Source organism: Diospyros lotus, chromosome 6, assembly GCF_014633365.1.
Source record: "Diospyros lotus cultivar Yz01 chromosome 6, ASM1463336v1, whole genome shotgun sequence".
Lineage (NCBI taxonomy): Eukaryota > Viridiplantae > Streptophyta > Magnoliopsida > Ericales > Ebenaceae > Diospyros > Diospyros lotus.
The window spans coordinates 36,811,197-36,833,863 of record NC_068343.1 but is presented as its reverse complement, the minus strand read 5'-3'; the positions used below and the strand labels follow the sequence as shown (position 1 = coordinate 36,833,863).

Here is a 22,667-nt window from a genome sequence, read left to right as displayed (position 1 = left end):
TTGTTCGGATGTGAGTCACCTAAAATCCCCAATTATATGGTGAATGGAACTTTGGTAGAAGTAGCAGAGCAAGTGTTGATGAAGGGGACAGACTTGTTGAGGGTGTTGAAAGCTAATTTGCACAAGGCTCAGCAACACATGAAACATCAGCATGATCAGCACAAAAGGGAGGTCCAGTTCAAGGAAGGAGACTATGTGTGGATGAAGGTACAACCATACATACAACATTCTCTTGCTCATCAGGATCATTATAAGCTCAGTCCTAGGTACTATGGGCCTTATCAAGTGGAGAAGAAGATTGGCTCTGTAGCCTACAAACTGAATTTGCCTGCCAATTCGAAGATTCATCCAGTTTTCCAGGTATCCCTGCTCAAACGGTACCAGGGATCTCAGGTTCCTGTCCAAGTTAGTCCCCTTCCTGAGGAACATCATAACAACCAACTTGAGGTTGTTCCAGTAGCCATTCTCAACTCTTGAAAGGTCGCCCATACGGGAAAGGAACGGCAACAGATCTTGGTGCAATGGAAAGGCTTACCCTTGGAAGAAGTCACTTGGAAAGACTATCGCCAATTCATAGTTTCATGCCCTCACCTCAAACTTGAGGGCAAGTTTATGCTTGCCGAGGGGGGCAATTACAGAGCATCAGGGGAAGGGCAAGTTGAGGTTTCAAGAAGCAAGAGGAGGAAGAGAATTCCAGCTAAATTGATGGATTAAAAGAAGGCAGGTTAGCAGAGTGGCAAGGAAGTAATTAACAAGCAGAAGGGAGGTATTTTCATGGTCGCTGAGTTTGTTAGGAGCATGTGCAGTTAGTTGATCGCCTGTTAGGATAAGAATGAGAATAAATAGATGAAGGAATTGTAGAGGAGGCTATCAACTGTCAATCAACAACCTTCTCCTCCTCTCTCTCTCAAACTCTTCTACACCTTTACTGTTCTATTCATTTTCTGCTCTTATTCTAAGGAGTGATCACAACCCAGTAGTGAGATCAAACATAATACCTACGAACATTGAAAGGAATAAGATGAAGAAGGTTTAAAGAAGAAAAGCAGAAGACATTAGCATGCTGGTGTCATGTACCTAGGCTATGAAGGGTTGTACCGTAGCTGTAGGCTAAGGAAGGATTGTACCTAGGTGGTTGTAACCAACTGTTCTAGAAGGTAGAAAAGGGGAGGCCAGGTCATTGTACGGGAGATTCCTCTATTGTACTCAGTACTTCTAATTCCCCTTATATTTCTTCTCAAATCCCTTGTAATTTCTAAGCCCAAATCTCACCGAAATGGTGAGGAATCCATTGTCAAACTCAGAGGTCTGACAATATTGGTATCATAGCACCATCCTCGGTCGACAAGCTTCTAGTGACTTCAAGGTATGGCAGACAAAACAAGGATGAGGAATTTCAAGACCTAGCTGCAACAGTTCGGCACCACCATCACCGAACTGCAAAGCAAAGTAGAATGGTTGGAGGTTGGGTCCAACCGGAATCATGAGGCGATCATTTTGCTGGACTAGAAATTGGAAAATTCTATGGGTGGATTGGAGAGGAAGTTGGATGTGGCGGTCACCAAAATGCGATCAAAAATCAGAGGGCAAATAGGAGGCTTACGAGAAGAAGTCGGAAATCAGATTCAGGAGCAACTACAAAGCTTCATGGTGATGTTCGCGGGTCAAAATTCAATAACTCTCCCCCCTAACTTTCATTCTAGGGAGACGTCCAAGCCGATATTACTAAGGTTTGGGCAGACCCATCTTGCTGCTGGGACATCGGAGTTGGGGGAAGAACTGGCAGTGAATGGGGAGGATATGTTTGAAGGGGAGCAGGGAGTTCGGGCTGCCCAAAATCAGTCCTGTTTTCCTCTACCAAAAATGGAGATTCCTCTATTTGATGGTATTAGCCCAAGAAGGTGGATTAGGAGGTGTGAAAGAATATTTAGTCTGTACAATATACAAGAGCAGCAGAAGGTGACGATGGTTGCTGCATACCTCAATGATATTGGGAATGCTTGGTTTCAAGGTTGGTCAAGGGTTAAGGAGAGCTATCAATGGGCTGAATTTGTGGAGGATTTATGTGAGAGGTTTGGTGATAGGAATATGACGGACATAATCAAGGAATTCAATAAGTTAAAGCAGGGGGGAACAGTACAGGACTATCAACTGAGGTTTGAAGAGTTGAAATCATTGATGATTAATCACAACCCCCATCTAACCGAGGCTTATTTCATCTCAAGTTTCATTAGCGGCTTGAGCGATGAATTAAGGCCCATGGTTAAGATGCTACAACCAAGAACCATTAAGCAAGCAGCTGAAAGTGCAAAGTTGCAAGAATTAACAGTGGAGGCCCTAATGAAAAAGTAGAGGCTACAGGCAAGGGGGATAAATTCGAGTGGTCAACAAGAAGGAGAGAAAAGATTTAACAAGGATCACTAAATTTAACCAAGGTTCCAGAGGTTAGACAGCTCCAACAGCTGTTAACCCCATGCAGTCACATGGGGGAAAACTAATGGAGAAGAGGAGGCAAGCCGGATTATGCTTCCGATGTGGAGAAAAATATTCCCCAGGGCACGTTTGCAGGAAACAGCTACTTTGGTGTCACGTACCTAGGTTGCAGCCCTTTAATTTGTTGCTATATTTGTAGCCCATAGCTATAATTGTAATTTTGGAGGGAATTAGCTTGTTGGTAGAATGTTCCAGCAATGCAAGTTGTATGCAATTTGTTAAGCAACTTGTATTGATTCTAGAAGGGACTTGGCAACCATTTTGGCGCCAATCCCAAGCTGAGGCCGTATAAAAGATTGGCCCAGCTCATTTGAACTCAACAAATTGATAATTGGAATCAAACATTTTCCCTCCCAATTCTCTCTCTCTCTCTCTCTCTCTCTCTCTCTCAACTCTCTAATTCTACTCTCCCTCTCACATTCCCGCAAATTCTCTCTCAATCAGAGAGAATTTCCCACGTCAGATCGCGGATCTAACATTTAGCTAGAAGGGGAGTGTCAAGCCCTGGGACTAGGGCTTGCAAAATCGGTAGAATCAGACATAAGAATGCTAGAAAGAAAAGAATAATAGATAGGAGAGAGAAGATAGAATCAAGAAAGAGAGGGAATTTGTTATTAACTTCCAAGATACCCTCTAATGCCGTAGGTCCATGCTTTATAAGACCTCTAGCTAGCTCAACAACTCCAACTACCCAACAGATTACCCGTTTACAGCTTGCTGGTAGTTCCTTTAATTCCCCATTAACTTTGCATTTTACAATATTACATATTCCTCCCCTAGGGTCATGACAATCCCTACCCCTTCAAACCATTCTTGTCCCAAAAATGCAAAAGAAGGCCGACAGCTCAAGGGAACTGCTTCAGTAGATCAGGAAGATATTCCCACGTGGTGTTGTTTGATGGTAAATGAGACCACTGCACCCTTACTTGAACTAAGGGTAGCTGCCCTTGGTATTGTACCCTTTTTTCCAGCACTGCTCAAGGTTCAATTATCTCTTCTTCTTCTTCTGCAGCAGATGGTAGGTCCTGTCCGGCAGCCACAACTTCTCCTCTTGCTTTTTTAGCAAGGATACATGAAATACAGGATGCCAATTCACTCCTTCCGGCAGCTGCAATCTATATGCCACTGGACCTACCTTAGCCTCAATTAGATATGGTCCAAAATACTTTGGACTCAATTTAGAGATTGGTAGGGATGTATAAGGTTGTTGTAAAAACCTCCTTACCTTGAGGTAGACCCGATCTCCAACCTCAAAATTCCTCTCACTGCGTCGTTTGTCTGCTGCTTGTTTCATTCTATTGCGGGCAGTAGCTAGTTCTCTTTATAGGACTCCCAACAGTTGCTGTCTCTGTTGGAAGTACTGCTCTACATCAACCATAGTAGGTTGTGCTCCTGACAGGGCAGGCAGTAATGGAGGTTGATATCCGAACATAGCTTCGAAGGGACTTCTTTTGATGGCACTGTGATAAGTTGTGCTAATGGTAGCCATTTATTCCAGCTCTTGGGATGGCTGAAACACATACACCTTAGATACGCCTCTAAACATTGGTTCACTCTTTCCGTTTGGCCATCCGTTTGAGGATGGTAGGCTGTTGACATACATAATCCCACTCCCAACTTCTTGAATAACTCCTACCAAAATGAACTGATGAAAACCTTATCTTTATTTGATATAATGGTTTTAGGGATCCCATGGAAGCTGGCCACCCTATCCAAGAACGTCCTGGTCACATCCTTGGCTATAAAGGGATGTGATAAGCTGAGGAAGTGCCCAAACTTAGTGAATCGATCTACTATCACCGTAACAACATCCTTACCTTCTGATTTAGGGAGTCCTATAAAATCCATCAAAATGTTGTCCCATGTTTGCTGTGGTATGGCCAGAGGTTGTTGTAGACCGAGATAGGGCACTTGTTCGTGTTTACATTGCTGGCATACTATACAAGCCATCACAAACTTCACTACTTCAGTTTTCTGTTTCGGCCAAAAGAAAAGTTGCTTTACTTTTTGATAAGTGGCACGAATTCCTGAATAACCACCAATTGGAGAGCCATGTAAGGCTATCAAAATCTTATCTTTTAGGGTAGTGTCATCTCCTACCACCAGTCGTCCTTTGTACCCTATCAATCCATTCACCAAGGTATAATTAGGGACTACAGTCATATTAACTACCAGCTGTGCCATTATTTCCTTGAGCCACTCCATTTTTCCATAACTTTCTGCCAACTCTGTCATCCACTCCAGCACTACAGCTACGATAGACTTGTAAACTGCATTCTCATCTCTTCTAGAAAGGGCATCGGCCATTATATTCTCCTTACCCTTTCTGTATTGAATAGTAAAGTCCAAGCCCATGAGTTTTGAAACTCCCTTCCGCTGGAGATGCGTGTGCAGCTTCTATTGTGCTAAAAACTGCAAGCTTTCATGATCCGTTTTGATCACAAACGGACTGCCTTCTAAGTAGTGGCGGCACTTATCAATGGCTTTTAATACCGCTAAGCCTAAGTGCTTTTGAGAAAGGGCATGACTTATAAAAGCCAATGGTCACCCTTGCTGTACCAAGACAGCCCCAATTCCCGAGTCACACGCATCAGTCTCCACTGTAAAAGGCTTGGAAAAATCTAGCAAGGCAAGGACCGGGGCCATAGACATGGCCTTCTTGAGGGCAATGAAGGCTGCTTCGGCCTTCGGATTCCACTGAAAGCCATCCTTCTTGAGCAGCTCAGTGAGGGGTTTGCTAATCATTCCGTAATGCTACACAAATTTCCTATAATACTCCGTCAAGCCCAAAAATCCTCTCAACTCCTTTACTGTTTTAGGTCTAGGCCACTCGCACATAGCTTCTACTTTCTTAGGATCTGTCATCACCCCTTCACCATAAATAATATGGCCCAAATACTCAACTTCCTTAGCAGCAAAAGTACATTTGGAAAGCTTAACAAACAATTGATGGGATTTAAGGATCTCAAATGCGGTCCGAAGGTGTGATAGGTGCTGGTTAAGGTCAGAGCTATAAATGAGAATGTCGTCAAAGAAAACTATGATGAATTTCCTCAAATGCGAAAGGAAAATCTGATTCATCAATGCTTGGAAGGTGGTTGGGGCGTTGGTTAAGCCGAATGGCATAATAGTGAATTCGTAGAGGTCTAGGTGAGTTCTATTTTAGGTATGTCGGATGGTGCCATTCTAATTTGGTGGTAACCAGATCTAAGGTCCAGTTTAGAGAATATTTTTGCACCAAACAACTCATCCAATAAATCATCAATCAAAGGTATGGGAAACTTGTTCTTGATGGTATTAGAATTGAGTTGTCTATAGTCTATGCAAAACCTCCAAGTTCCATCTTTTTTTTTGACAAGGAGGACTAGAGAAGCATAGGAACTTTGACTTGGCTGGATAATGGCTGAGTCTAACATGTTTTGTACTTGTTTCTCAATTTCTGTTTTCTAGATGGGTACCTATATGGCCAAATGTTAATAGGGGCAGAATTAGGTTTGAGGTGGATTGCATGGTCCAAGGGTCTTTGGGGAGGCAAGGAATTGGGTTCCGCAAACAGATTCTTAAACTCTACCAAAATTGAATGTAAGCTATCCAAATTTTGTACCTTTTTTGCGATCTGTATCTCCAGCGAGTCTGCAAGTGGTGATCCTTCCTGGGATTGATTTCCATCTTCTACTTTTATAGCTCTTATGGAATAGAGCTGTGCTATTTCCCCCATTTCTTCCCTATCATCTTCTGTAGCCTTTTTTCCGTCAATGAGCTTGCATTCTCCTTCCTCTAGGCTGTCCATTAAGGTTAACTTCTTCCCTTCAATTTCCACCGTGACTTCCAATTTATTGAAGTCAAATGTAAGGGGACTCACTGTCCTCATCCAATCCACACCAAGAACAATGTCACACCCACTTAATTCCAAAATTCTGAGATCTGCCACAAATTCTTGTCCTTGCATAATCCATGTGAATCCCACACATTTGTAGTGACTGAACATTCGACTGCCATTAGCTACCGTAACCGACAAAGGAGTTGTGGCTGTCAAAGGCCATTTTAGGTCTGCCGTAGTTGATTTGCTAAGGAAACTATGGGTGCTTCCACTGTCGATCAGCACCATTATCTTTCTTTTTCTCACCTAGCCCTTAACTTTGATTATATGTCCCATTGGGCTGCCTTTTAATGCATGAAAGGAAATCTCTGCCCCTTCCTCTCTCTGCACTTCTTCCTCATCCTCTTGCAATGCTTCTTCCTCTGCCACATCTTGTTCTGCTTCTTCTTCCCTTTCTTCCTCCTCGCTCATGCCCTCTATCCTCATCAATTGTCTTTTGCACTGATGGCCAGGCCCATATTTGTCACCACATTTGAAGCACAGCCCCAGTTGTCTCCTTTGTTCCATCAAACTGCCCTTCCCTCCATTGTTGTTTACTACTAGTTTGGCCGTTGCTTGATTAGGCCATGTTATCAAAGGTCTAGAACTTCCTCCCCCATACTGTCCGGCCAGTATACTTGGCTTATAAGGAACTTTATGTTTCTTGAAAACGACCTCCAGAGCCATTTCTTGAAGCCTGGCTTTTCCGCCGCTTGACCCACTATTGTTGGAGTCATCATCTTTACCATGGGTCGTAGCTCCTCCTTTAAGCCACTCACGAAAATTGATACTACATACTGATCGGTAAGCCCGGGTTGAATAGTACATACTAGGGATCTCAGTTCTTCAAAACGGGCAAGATACTCCATTATAGTACCTTCTTGCTTCAATTTACTAAATTCTTCCATCACGTTCGTCATCTTCTTTTCTCCGAAACGTTCGCACAGGCCATCTGCGAAAGCTCTCCACCCCCCCCTTGCAGCCCTCCATCTTGAACCCACCCTTGGTGTAACACCCGGTGTAACCGGTGTTAAGAGAATAGGAAAGGAGGTAAGTAAACTTCCAAAAATGCCCTTGAGAAGGAGATGGATCCTTGAGATTGAGAATGCCCATGAGAAGGGTATTTTGGTAATTTGGATAGAGAAATCCAATAAAGGGTATTTTGATAAATTAAAAATAATTCCTATGTGGAATTGGGTGTATAAGTGAATTAAATCCCAATGTTGTGTTTATGTGGAGATATATGGGATTAATAAATTCACAAAGAGTATTAGGGAATTTTGGAGTGATTCCATGAAGGAAATTAATTTTGGAAATAGGGAAAATGGTGGATATTAAATTATTTGAGGAGAATAATTAAATTTTCCCTAAGTTAGTGAATTAATGTGGTAATGCCACATGGATGACCAAGATAAAGAATTGGAAGCCAAGTTTGTGTCTTAGAGTGACACTTGGCATAATCTTGGAAATTTGAGAGAAATTATATATGTGGATTTATGAATTGGAGAGATTAAATTAAATGCAAAAAAGAAAGGATAATTGGTCTTTCAAGCATTTAATGAGAGACATTATGGTGTTGGATTAAAGAAAATCCAAATGAAATGGGAAAATAGTCACCATTAATGTTTGAAATTATGGTGAATTAAATAAATGGAATGGAAAATGGAAAAATGGTCACCCATTAATGCTCGGAAAATGGTGGGATTTATTTAAATGGAAAATGAGAGATTTATGTCTTTCAAGTGGTCTCTCATGTGATGTGTTGAAATTAGTCAAAATAAATATATGAGAAAATGGCTAATTTTGGTATTGGAAGACTAAATTGATCCAAGGGTTAGGATCAAGTCTTGAAAAGGTGAAATATATCCAATGGCTTGGATTAAGTCTTGAAAATGGCATATAATTGTCTCATTAAGTAAATGAGAAAGAAAAAGAATTTTCCAAGTGATCCAATGGTTATGCTTAAATCTTGAAAAGCCAAAATAATCCAATGGATGAGATTAATCAAGATGAAGAGCATGGATTGTGCTTTCTCCAAGAGAAGAAACTTGTTTATTTGAAATGAGTGGTGGAGATTAGTTTTCCCTTAAGCACATGGATTGTGCCTTTAGTGAATGGCTAGGATGCATTCTTGAAAAAATGGAAAACTAGTATAAAATGGCATGTAAGAAAGTCTTCTCTTCCTTTGGCCATTTGGAGAAAGAATGAAAGAAGGAGAGATGAGAAGAAATGGAAGAAGGGAGAAGAAATGAAGAAGGAATCAAGGCAAGTCTCCTTCTTTTTCTCCTTACTTAGTGTTCTTATATGCAAAGAAAGTAAATTTCTTGTTTTAATGCCATCTTAGATGGGAGAAAATGAAGATGGAAGCTCTCTTGAAAGGGAGATTTAATTATTCAAGAAGAGGTAAGGGATGGCCCCATGGGAGGGTGGCCTTGCAATGGGCTTTAAATATGTTTCATAAATGTATATGTTGCATTTGGCATGTTCTTTTATGTTCATGAGACTTATGGCCATAGGTTAGTTTGAGAACATGATTGAAATGGTGGGTTGATGCCTCTAACCTTGGAGGGTTGTGAGGGCAAAGAAACCTAGCCACACTTGCATGCATTTGGCATCATATAACTTGTTATGTTCATATTTATTTGGCATTGCACCCTTATTGAGCTTAATAGCTCATGAGGTTTTTACCCTCACATGTAGGTTGTGAAAGCATGATAAAGTCAAGGCCAAGTGAAATGGCATGGGAAAGCATGGAAGAAGATTCTAGTGTATATTTTGGCTTATGGAAGCCTATGTTGATGTGTTTGATTTATGAGATGTAATGTATTTCATTTTTGTAATGTTTGATTTTATGTTGAAATGAGGCATTGGCTTAAGGCATGTTGAAGCCTAGGTTGGGTGAAAGCCTCATTGTTGGGTATGTTGTGGGAAGCAACCAAGATGTAAGTAAATGATTTTTGTTGGAAAAATTAGTGGGTGTTTGATGTATGTTGTGGAAGCATCAAGAATATTGTTTAAGCCTTATTTATGGAGAATAATAGGCTAAAATTGAAAGCATGTGAAGTATTTTTATTCCTTTTAATTTCTGAAAATTTGGAGTTTAAATGCCGCGCGGCCAGTGCCCAACGAGGCCCCGCGCGGGCCCTGGGCGTACCAGCGGGCCCCGCCGTCCAATTTTTTTTAAAAATTTGGACTTTTGGGGGATTTTGGACCATTTCTTAATTGATTTTGGGCCCCGGAGGAATTTTCAAAATAAAGGGATTTTTCGGGCATTTTTGGAGAAAATGCCGAAAATTTGAAAATTTGAGTTTTTCCTCCAAAATTAGTAATCAATCAATGGATTGATTTAAATGGTGATTTATGGAGCTCAGTAAAATTCTTGGATGGAAAAGAATTAAATAAAAATGAGAAAAATGGCGATTGGGCGTCTGAAGGAGATTTTCTTTATAGCCTATGCGATGTGGTTAAAGCCCAATTCTGCTAGTGAATCCTGGGATTCAGCGAAGGGAATGACGAGCCTAGTTCCCACCTAGGGCGTTTCGTCTTGAAACATGGTCCACCATTCGCCAAAGGCCGGGCAGGTGAACAATTCGAGTAATTGTTCACGAGTAACACCCGTAAGTGGGAGCGGGGCGTTACACTTGGTACCAAGAATTTGCTACTTCACTCAAGTATGCTGCCGCTAGAGTTACTTTATGATCTTCCATCGTCTGGTAGAGCTAGAAGAATCGTTCGCACCACCTTAACCACCATCTTGGACTCTTTCCCTCAAACAGTGGTATTTCCAATCTGGGAGTCAATGCATGGCCGTGTGACATTGGTTGGTCGTTTCTTCCTGCGTTCTCTCGAAGTAATTGCTGCTCTGCCTCTTCCATGGCTACTTTTGTGCCCAAACGATCACCATGATGCTACAATATTGGTGCTGATGTTTGCCTCGATGGAAATTCCGGTGATAGCCAGAACTAGGGCAAAGAGGCCAACATATTTAACATGTTGTTGATCCTCTGCCCTTGTTGTTCCACTGTTTCTTGACACTTTTGAACTAATTCTTAGCATCTTTCTACTGTTTCTTGTTGCTTTTCCGCGGTCGCTTGCATGAGATCCTTCCATTCCACCAATTCTTCCCTCGTTTGACACAATACATCCTGGGTGTTATTTACGCTAAATTCCATAGTTTCCAATCTAACCTCCAATTGTCTCAGGCGCGTTCCTTCTCCCATCGCTTCGCAATCTTCACCTGCGCTTGTTTCTTCCGCTACTGTAGCTACTATCCCACCGCCAGACCGACGGCTCTGATACCACTTTGTCAAGCCCTGGGACTAAGGCTTGCAAAATCAGTAGAATCAAACATAAGAATGCTAGAAAGAAAAGAATAACAGATAGGAGAGAGAAGATAGAATCAAGAAAGAGAGAGAATTTGTTATTAACTTCCAAGATACCCTCTAATGCCGTAGGTCCATGCTTTATAAGACCTCTAGCTAGCTTAACAACTCCAACTACCTAACGGATTACCCGTTTACAGCTTGTTGGTAGTTCCTTTAATTCCCCATTAACCCTACATTTTACAATATTACATATTCCTCCCCTAGGGTTGTGACAGGGAGGAAGATGAGATGGAAACTAAAGAGGGGATGCCTGTATTTCAAGGGGAATCTGAAACCGAGGATAATGGGGAAATTTCTTTGCATACACTAAAAGGGTTGGCCAATAGTAAGATACTTATGGTAGAGGGGAGGATACCTAACTACAAACTGATGGTCTTAATTGATAGTGAGAGTATCTACAGCTTTTTGGATGAAGGTACAACAAAGAGAGCGGGCTGTAGACTAACCAGCACTCATCCCCTTTCTGTAACCATGGCTAATGGTAACCGGGTAGTCAGCAAATCTGCATGTGTTGGGTTTTGTTGGGAGATGCAAAGCATGTGTTGGGTTTTGTTGGGAGATGCAAAGAGAAGAGTTTAAGGCTGACTTAAGACAGTTAAAGCAAGCGGGATGCAACACAGTGTTGGGAGTGGACTGGATGAAGAACGTGAGCCCTATAATTTTCGATTTCAACAAGATGGAGGTGACTTTCGAAAATGAGATCAAGAAAATGAGACTGACAGGAAACTTGGAAACGAGTACATGCACAATGATCACAAGGAAGAGGTTGCAAAAAATACTCAAGAACAAGTTGTCCCAAGTAGCACAGTTGTTCTCTATTCAAGCTGTGGAGTATTCGAAGGAAGCTAAGGAGCCAAGGGGAGAGCTCATGTTGACAGTCAACAACCCATTTCAACCCAACTTAAAGGTACAGGAACTTGATTCTCTTAACATATTGTTAGTTGAGTTTGAGGACTTATTCGTTGAGGCCAATTCCCTACCACCTACAAGGTCCCTTAACCATTCCATTCCACTCAAACCCAACTCCGAACCAGTCAACATACAATCTTACAGATACCCCCTAATTCAAAAGACTGAAATTGAGAAATTGATCAAGGAAATGCTTCAAAAATCCATCATCTGACCAAGCCTCAGCCCTTTTGCCTCACCTACATTGCTTGTTAAAAAGAAGGACGGGTCTTGGCAACAACAACAACATATCCAGCCTTTATCCCACTATGTGGGGTCAGCTACATGAATTCTAGACTTCCATGTATTTCTGTCTTTTGTCATATCCTCATTTAGATCCATATATTTCATATCAAATTTTCATGTCTTTCCCAAAGTCTTCTTGGGTCTGCATCTACCTCTTTTTGTGACTAATTGTTCCATTTCATCAACTCTCCTCACAAGAGCGTCTCTTAGTCTCCTTCTCACATGACCAGACCATCTTAGTCTAGTCTCTCTCATTTTCTTCTCGATTGGCACTACTCCTACCTTATTATGAATAACTTCATTTCTAATTAGTTTTGTGTTAATTATCGTCAACTCAACACCATGATAGTCAAAAATAAGTTTCCGATTCCCATCATAAATGACCTACTAGATGAATTAAAGAATGCCACAATATTCTCGAAATTAAACCTTCGATCGAGTTATCATCAGATTCGAATGAGACCCGAGAACATACCCAAGACTGCATTTAGAACACACCATGGACATATTGAATTCACAATGATGCCCTTCGACCTTACCAACGCCCCAGCCACATTTCAAGCTCTAATGAACCAAATATTTGCCCATTGCCTCCGAGATTTCATCTTAGTGTTCTTTGATGATATCCTAGTGTACAGCCCATCATTTTCCAAACATATTGAGCACCTAAGAGTTACCTTTAAAGTCCTTAGGCTCAACCGATTATATGTTAAAGAGGTAAAAATGTGCCTTTGCCCAAAGGCAGGTTGAATATCTAAGGCACATCATCTCCAGTTCAGGGGTTAGCATAGACCCGAAAAAGGTGGCTGCCGCTTCTTGGGCAAGACCAGCCTCTATAAAAGCATTGAGAGGATTCCTTGGGCTCACAGGCTACTATAGGAGGTTTGTGAAGGATTATGGGATAATCAATAAACCACTTACAAGTTGTTAAAAAAGAGGAATTTCCATTGAGATTCCAAGGTTGAAGAAGCCTTTATGAGGCTGAAAAGAGCGATGGAAGAGGTTCTGGAGTTGGCCCTACATGATTTTAATAAATCATTTTTGCTGGAAACGGATGCGAGTGATATGGGAATCGGGGTTGTATTAATGCAAGAGGGCAGACCACTGGCTTTCATTAGCCAACCATTAGCCCCTAGGCACCAAGGTTTGAGCACATATGATAAGGAGTTGTTGGTCGTATTGACTGTTGTGGAGAAAGGGCGGTATTACCTTGAGGGAAATCAGTTTGTCATAAAAACTAACCACGAGAGTTTAAAATTTTTGCTACAGCAGAAGCTACACACGCAATTGCAAAGGAAAGGAATGGCCAAACTCATGGGGCTGGATTATGTCATACAATACAAAAAGGGGAAGGAGAATGTGGCAATTGATGCATTATCTCGTTGTTTTGAAGAAGGAGAATCAGCCGCCATCACTTCAGTGATTCCCAATTGGTATCAAGAAATAACAGCAAGCTATGAAGGGGACGAGTGGACTAAAGAACTATTAGAGCAATTGGCTATTGATCCTTCCAGCAAACAAGGATTCACACTCACTGATGGGCTACTAAGGTACCGAGGCAAATTGATAGTTGGGGGATGTGATCAGCTTAAAAATAGGATTTTACAATCCTTGCATGGATCCCCTTTAGGAGGGCATTCAAGGGTGTAGAACACCTACCACAAGGTGAAACAGATTTTCTATTGGCCCCGGATGAAGCAGTTTGTGATGGAATTTGTGATGGCGTGTGATGTGTATAAGAGGTGCAAGCATGAGACAATAGCACCTCCAGGGCTACTGCAGCCATTGGCCACCCCTAACCAAGCATGGAGTAGCATCTCCATGGTTTTTATTGAAGGGCTACCTAGGTCTAAAGGGAAGGACTGAATACTTGTGATAATTGATCGGTTCACGAAGTTCGCCCATTTCCTTGGGCTTTCCCACCCTTTCACAGCTCAAGAGGTGGCCCGGGATCTTCCTAGACCAAGTGGTAAAGTTGCATGGCATGCCACAGTATATATTTTCTGACAGGGACAAGTTGTTCACTAGCCTAATGTGGAGAGAATTGCTTAATTCTTTGGGAATCAAGCTTCATATGTCCATTGCGTATCATCCCCAAATAGATGGACAAACAAAGAGAGTTAACCAATGTCTAGAAACCTACCTACGTTGCCTCTGTTACTTACAACCCAAGGGCTGGCACAAATGGCTCTCGTTGGCCCAATGGTGGTACAATTCCTGCCACCACAACTCAATAAAAATGTCCCCCTTCGAGGCCATCTATGGATACAAACCTCCATTCCTACCAGCCATTGTTGGGCCAACCACTATAGCAGTTGTAGATACTTACCTCCAACAAAGACAGCAGGTCCTTCAATCCCTAAAGAAGGAATTGGCAACTGCTAAGAATCGCATGAAGCAATTTGCAGATAGAAGGCGGAGTGAAAGGGAGTTCAAGGTGGGGGATCTAGTCTACTTAAGGCTGAAGCATGCCCATTAGAAGGCTCTTTCAAAGGGGCAGGTCACTAAACTTAGTCCCAAGTTTTATGGACCATTCTTTATTATGGCCAAATTTGCACAAGTTGCCTATCAACTCCAATTACAAGATCACTGCCAAATTCATCCCGTGTTTCACGTGTCCATGCTCAAGGGGTTGGTCAGCACACAACCAACCAATCCATCCTTACCTTCTTTCCTGAAGGATACCGATCCTATTGAGGAACCAGTGGCTATACTCGATCGGCGGGTCATATACCAACAAGGGGCTCCCCTTACCCAAGTTTTGGTGAAGTGGTCCCGCCTCCACCCGGATAACAACACTTGGGAGTACTTACTAGACCTACTCAAGCAGTTCCCGAGTGCTGCCCCAGCTCCTCAACATTTCTTGAGGACAAGAAAACTCTTAAGGGAAGGGGAATTGTTGTGTACCTAGGCTATGAAGGGTTATACCGTAGCTGTAGGCTAAGAAAGGATTATACCTAGCTAGTTGTAACCAATTGTTCTAGAAGGTAGAAAAGGGGAGGCCAAGTCATTGTACGAGAGATTCCTCTATTGTACTCGGTATAAAGGCCCGATTGAGCCTTAACCGAATGATCTTTATCAATATATGAATTCTAATTCTCTCAATGTTCTCTCTCTCTCTCCCTCTCATTCTGTTCTTCTTCCCCCTTTCTGTTCTTCTAATTCCCCCTATATTTCTTCTCAATTCCCTTGTAACTTCTAAGCCCAAATCTCACCGAAATGATGAGGAATCCATGGTAAGACTCAAAGGTCTGACAACTGGCTGCCAAAGAAGCTCTCAATGTCCCAATGAAGTGCTAAACTTTAGCTGACCTTATAGATGAAAAAGGAAACGAACTTCTTTACAACACACACATACAAAAATGACATATAGTAGGTAAAGAAAAACAAATATTGAAAAAGCAAATGAAATGCAAGTAACAAAACAATTTTTTTTTTTTTTGCAAACAAATGTTAAAGACCAAGCTGTAACATAATTTTAAAAGATCAAAAGTGTTTCTAGTTTATGCTTAGAAACAACTCTAAATGAATACTGGTCTCAACAAAAGAACAAGAAAAAATCAGCAAGCTGGCCATAGGACAAAAATCAATGAAAAATTTAGGAAAACTAATAAATCCTGAGCTTGATTAGAAAAAAGAATCCGGTAACATTCCTCAAAAGCATCTTAATTACCAATTAGAAAAAATGCTTCTCTCATGGATAACATCGATGACCTAAAGCACTTACTAAAGTTATTGCCATTAAAATATCAGTTCAGAAGAAAGCCTCGGAATCAGAGTCAAGCAACTAGTTAATTGAGTCGTAAATGAAAGAATAGACGTACAGCTGACCATCCATCAATATTTTTGCTCTTCAAAATTTGAACAGGCCTGCAAGCAAACTTAACATTAGCAATGCTCCCAGAAAATTCAGAACCATGGTAATAACTTTGATGTGAATGTTACTTGTTCATAACAAGGGTGCAACCTCACTTACGTATCAACAGGGTAGAGCACCATGCACTCATCCCCACGTGAACTTCTAAATACTCTCCTTATGATGCAGTCTAATGGGAGATTATTGGTAGAATCAACCTGTCCATGAGGGGTTTAAATTATCAAAAAAAAGAAATGCAAGGACCAAGACTATATACAAAGTTATCACAGCACTATAAGGTATTCAAACATTCCTGATTATGGAACTTTTATTAGAATCAGGAGCAGATTGTACCCTCCATGGATTGGTATGTTGGCCTTGTAAAATCCTTGGAGTAATATATAATTTTTTGTTACTCGGACCCATTTTATTTTTATTTCTGTATTATTTGTTCAGTACCACATTGATTATCTGTAAAACAGGCTCTTGTTTTACAATCCCAAGAAGTAAAGGAATAAATTCTGGACAGCAAAATAATATACATAAAGCAAAACAAAACACTAGAAAATCCAAAAAATGAAAAGATGGGCATGAGAAAGAACAATCAAGAATTTGTTTACCAAACACAAATTGTTATGATTTTGCTTCTTTCATACCATTTATGTAACTTATCAGCTCTGACAACACCATTTTCGCTTTCACTTTTGCAGAAACAACCAATAATTAGGACTTTCCAAATTCAAAGGAGGAAAAAAAACTGCATCTGAAGATTATTATCATCAGATATTAGCACCAATTGTGAACATTATGATTGAAAAAAGACTCCAAGTTTAAAGGGGAAAAAAGTTATCTTATAATGTTTTCGGATTTAAAACACTACAGTGCTTTTAGATTTAAATAAAGTTTATGATAAAATACCTAGAGAAGTCATAAGAGTGTTAGAGAAGAAAGGAGTACAATTGCTTATATATAGATTTCCAAAGACATGCATTATGGAGCATAAACATTCATTAAGACATTTGGAGGAGATATTAAGACATTTTCAATTATAGTTAGATTATATTAAGGATCTACACTAAGACCTTGCCTCTTTGCCCTAGTGATGGATTCTCACTAAACAAATCAAAGTACAAGTGCTTTAGTGTATGCTATCTGTAGATGGCATCGTCTTTGTGGATGAGAAAAAAAAAAGGAACAAATACCAAGCTCAAGATATGGGGGGACACTCTAGAATCTAAAGGCTTTAGGCTGAGAATATTGAAAACCAAATGTAAGGAATGTAAAAATTTAGTAAAATATAAGTGTGGATAATGTTTTGATAGGACATGAAGACCAAATGATGCAGAACCTAAATCAAAGAAACAAGAGTAATCCCAATTACTCAAAACCAACATCAATATTATTCATCAAAATCTTATAAGTTATAAGGATAATCCTAATTTGGATTCTAAGAAATAAAAGAAATTAAAAGAAACTAGGAAACAAATTAAAATAAAGAAACTAATAAAATGATATTAATTTCTACTTTTATGCCTAAAATATTCTTTCCCAAAATATTTGTTTATACGATCTTCATCACCAAGCCAATACAAAAAATTAGGGATGGCAATGGGGAGGGTATGGGTAGAGGACCCCTCCCCTCATCGCCGAACAGGTATATTTTTTAATCCCCAATCCCTTTCCCCATTCATTAATGGGTACTCGATGCATACCTGTACTTGGTATATTTCATACTAAAAAATAGCTAAAAAACTCATAATTTAAATAATTTCCTAACAACACTACTTCTTAGTTTCACTCATTAAGAATTTTCTGGGTAGATATACTTCACACACATGTCATTTTTTTGTGAGAGGTTTACATAATATAGGTTGTTAATTCAAGTAAGATCAATTTAATAAATGGCAGACTAGCAGTTCTGTACTTTTGAGAATTTACCTCTAACAATCTGGCAATGGAAACTTAAAGACAAGAAAAGAGACACAAAAAGTGTTAAATATATCCATCTATCCAGCCTGCAAGAACTGTTTGGCCTTTTTCAAACCCTCACTTTGTTCCACCATTTCTGGGAAGGGTTGTTTGTCACTGTTCATTGCCCTTATTTTCATCTCAGCTTTTTTTTATTTCTAAATTATAAATATCAAAGAGTAAAAAATTTATTGTTATATAACACCAGGTTGTGCATCCATATGAATGGATAGAAGTAAAAATGAGATTATATGACATAAGGTTGGAGTGGCTCCTATTGAAATGAGAAGTGTGAGACATAATTAAAATGATTCGAAGAAAACCGCCAGATGCTTCTGTGAGGAAAACAGATGGAATGGAATAAGTTTCTAGCAAGAGAGGTAGATGAAGTCAATAAAACTTAATGAGAAATGCTAATGCATGATACGTGTTATAATGGTCTTACAAAAGATATGATCATTGTTATGCCTGACAAAATATCAGAGTAATGTGGAAAAGAATCAAAAAATAGTTAAGAGGGAGAAGTGCCACGTGGCGGCCCAAGTATGCGCCACATGGCAAGCCAGCCATGGGTGACCGGGTGGGGTCACCCGGGGGGCGCCACCCCTGAGTGCCACTCGACAGGCCCATGGTGCTGCCCCCCGGCATGCTTGGTTGTGCACATGGGGCAGCCTGGTAGGGGGGCCACCCCCCACACAAAGCCTCACCCCCCTAGTGACCGCCACCCAAGGTGCCGCGCATTAGCGCCTGCAGCCTCCTACGGCGTGCCCACGTTCACATCCCAGCACGCCTGCAACCCTGCACACAAATACCTGTCCACCCGCACTCACCTTCAGCAACGCCTGCGCACACCTCCGAGTGAGGTTCACCCGAAGTACCACAATCACGTCAGAGTGCCTACATGTCCGCACTCCTACGCCACCACCTCCGAGAGAATCGGTCAAAAACTATACCCACCAAACTCAGTCAAAACCCCTCCAAAATTCTTGCCAAGTAGATCGGGCCACTCAACACATGGTTACCCCTCCCATCGTTATAAATAAGGGGTCTCTTCCCCTCATTTGGTATGCAATCTCTTACTCTCGTACTTACCTTTTGCCTTCAAGCATTTCACTTCTACAAAGGTCTGACTTAAGCATCGGAGGGTCCGCGCAAGAATTCTCACCCGCGTCCCTAATCGATACTCTTTCCAGCAGGTCATCCATCGTCCAAAGGAGTCATCCGTCCCCCGAGTGAGTCATCCATCGCTCGGATACGCCGCATGGGAGTCATCCATCACTCAGATAAGCCATACGAGAGTCATTCATTAGCAGTTTCCCATCAAAAAATTTATTGTTGTAACCATTCAACAACAATCATAAATAGAGATGTTTGTTGAGCTAGAATCCATGTAGTCGACTTAAGTAATAAGATTAAGGCTTGATATGTTGTTTTTTTATATAGGGTCCACTGCCCAACTTTTGAAACTCTCCCTGATTCTCAAGGCCGGCCTACAATCACTATTAGGACTAAAGATTTTTTTCTCAAGCCCTATGCATGATGGCTGGGCTTCACAGTTGTTCAGGTCAATCTCCAAGTCAATAGCACCAAAGCAAGGAAGATGACAAAGATGATTCAGTGTCTTACCACTGCCTAAACTCGTGTCCAACAATTAAAATAAACTTCTCCTTGAATACAAGTAGTAAAGTAGCCTCCAATAAAGAATTTTGCCATAAATTAGCTTACTTTCTCTCTCTACCAAGACTATGGCATTGCAAGATTTATTCTCAAAAATAATCATTAGGCCCAGAAAGGAAGTACTATCTGTTTCAGTCCCCTTCTCTAGCCACAACAATCTAGAACTGTTCTCCAATTAATTTGAACTCCAGCGTTTTATACAACCCATCCTTTCTCCTTGGCCCTTTCTCCTCTAGACTGTGACCCTCGGAATGCAGGAAGACTCGTGCACTGGGGATACCCATGTACGTCCTAAGAGTTTTATCTGTTTTCCCTAACAGAAAGCTTTACATTTGAATCAACATATATAATCTATTGCAGGTAAATTGCAACCAGAGAATTACTAGTACCATGAGTCCACACCTCCTCCACTTCAGCATTTTTCAGCTTCAAAGAAGAATTAAAAACAAAAAATCAAAGTTTCCCCGTGCAGATATGCAGGAGGTTCTTCTAAGCCTATAAGTTCCGAGAAGTGATATTGTGAGAAGTAATCATTGGCAATTGAAATACACAATATAAGCAGGAGTGTGGAACATGGAGAAAACTCACAATGGTAGCAACGCGTTTGTTGGAAACCATAAGAACTCTCCCTTGCTTATCCAGCACGAACCCTGCAGGTGGATTTGGCAGCGGAAGCGGCTGGTATTTCGGCTGCGTTGCATCGGCACCAAACCCGTCGTCTTCAATTTCAACATCGTCAGTATTATAACTATCGTCGCCGCCGCCGACCTTCTTTTTCTTCTTGTTGTTGCCCTTCTTGACGGGGCCGCGCTGGCTCTGCTGCTGTTTTGCGGCGCGGCAGGGAGCCAGTCGGAGGATATTATTATTACCATTGGAGATAGACGAAGGCGTTGAAGAAGAAGAAGGGAAACAATTTACACAGAATTGGGGATTCAGATAGGGCAGCCGCAAGAGGCTTCTGGAAGAGGCAGTGGGAATCGAGATACAAAAGGCCATTGTTCTAGCCATATCTTCTTCCTACTTCCCCGTTCTTCTGTAACAATAGACTATAATTTGTATGCTTCCTCTTGGATTGAATAACACAACCGAACGCGCTGCTCTTGACGGTGTACCTTTTTACTTTTTATTTATTTTTAGTATTTTAATTTTTAAATAAATTATTTTTATATAAAATACTATTAATATATCACCAAATACACCTTAACTTATAGAATATAGCTAAAATATTTAAAACACCCCTCATTCAAGGTGGTGAGATGAGACATTAAGATAGTGAGATGCATAATTAAAATATCTCTCACCTAAGGTAGTGAGGTGGCACGATGGGATATTTTTAATATTTGTGGTGCATTGTGTAATCCAATGGGTACTAAAAGCATGATTCTTTTTATAAATTAACTATATTCAATCAAGTTTGTTAAATTTGAGATTTTATAGTGGAATTAAAAGAAAGTTCATAAAATCGAATCATAAAATTGTAAAATTTTAGAAATAATTAAAAATACCCTTTAATGTATGCAAATATATGTTTATAATGATATAATTTTATTAAAATAAAATAATAATACTTAATTGCATGATTATAATATATTTTTTTATAAATGAAATATATGTATCTATTTCAAAATAATTTTATTTATTAATTTAAAAAAAAATTAAATAATATGAATTTTCTAATTATTAACTCTATTTATCATCATTCATCCGTCCATAATCAAAATTTCAAATATTAGTTCACATAATATAAATTTTCATAAATCATAAGTCATAACATAATAAAATACAAACAATACACACTATTATGTTGTTGTACTTTTTATACATTAGTTTTAATGATGAAAAATATATATTGATTTAATCCCTAAGTCATGAGTCAAGTGTGTGGTTTTCAACATATATCAATTTCAATATCAAGTATTAATTTGTGAAAATGGAAATCAAATAAATTTCAAGTATCAAGAATTCAAAATCCTGTTTTGACTAAATTTGAAAGATTAGCACCTTATAAGGAGACATATATGAAAATATTTTTATTTTGAAAAACTATCTCCCGGTAATTTGATATCTAACATTTATTAGTGCTAAAATAATTTTTAATGAATTTTTCATTAAATAAAAAGTATATATTTTGGAGGTGGTTAAATCGCAAAATCGTAAGTTTATACTAAAACCCAAAATCTAGTTTCTTATTGTTTTGAATTTTGATTTTCTAGATATTTTTATTGAATCCAAATAGGGGGTAGTTCGTTATTTACATTTATGTATTAAAGTAAATTGAGATAAAATGTAAATAAGCTGTGATGTATACATGTCGTGATTGTGCTTTCATGCAAATGTTTTTTGAATATCTGTCATGTTCCTATGCATGTTTTGAAACCTCTTTGAAAAGGTTTTCAATATTTTCTATGTATGCTATTTCGAAACATCTTTGCATTGCATGTGTTTTCAAATTAGGTTTTGGACTATGTTTTGAAACCTCCATATCATGTTTCGAAACCTCATTTCTAGCAATGTATGTTTCGAAACCTATATGCATCATGTTTCGAAATCTCATTTCCAGAAAGGTATGTTTCGAAACTTATGATAGTATGTTTTGAAACCTATGTCTCTGTTAGCAGAGATCCAAGATGCTTTTTGTTTTGCATTTTTAATATTTATCTAAAAGTTTCTCAAAACATTTTTTTAATGCATTCTCCCCTCCCTGGCTTGCAAAATTCAAATTCAAATTTGAAGTGGAGATCATTATTATGTGTTAGTGGGGAATAGATTATGTCTCCCACTCATTGTTGTCTCTTAGTGCATATCCAGCTGTAAAGCCTGTATGTTTCGAAACATGAGAAGTATGTTTCAAAACCTATGTGTAAAATTGTAATGTTTCGAAACCTATTATATATGTTTCGAAACCTACTTTTCTGTTTTGTCTCTAATGGCTATAAAACGGCCAGATTTCTATCTTTTGATATAAATAGCAGGTATTTGAAGACAAGAAGAGATTAATTGAGAGACAACAAGCAAGAACACGTGAGCACACACTAGAGACTCACACACAAGCACAAGTGATCTAAATCCTTCTTGACAAAGCTTTCAAAGAAGATCCATTCATCCATTCCTAGATGTGCATTGTGGTGTGAAAAAGAGAAGCAAGTGCAAACATAGATTCTCATCTCTCCAGCTCTCTTCTCCTCAAGTTAAGAGGTTTGTACAACCACATTGGTAAGATATTCATTGTTATATA

At 39.7% G+C, this 22,667-nt stretch overlaps 1 protein-coding gene across 2 annotated transcripts in view; it reads right to left on the bottom strand.

Moving 5' to 3' along the window:
- LOC127804058 (uncharacterized) overlaps window positions 1–20,513 on the bottom strand; it is a 73,485-nt gene extending 52,972 nt beyond the window's left edge. Inside the window, exons 1-3 of one of the 2 annotated variants that reach the window (XM_052340780.1) lie at window positions 20,021–20,513; window positions 15,908–16,005; window positions 15,756–15,801 (exon numbers count right to left, since the gene is read on the bottom strand). In XM_052340780.1, coding sequence (XP_052196740.1) covers window positions 15,756–15,801; window positions 15,908–16,005; window positions 20,021–20,440 — 564 coding nt within the window. In that variant the 5' untranslated portion in view covers window positions 20,441–20,513. The remainder of the gene's footprint in view (window positions 1–15,755; window positions 15,802–15,907; window positions 16,006–20,020) is intronic. The other variant, XM_052340781.1, reaches the window with a different exon arrangement.
- Window positions 20,514–22,667: the final 2,154 nt, after the last annotated feature.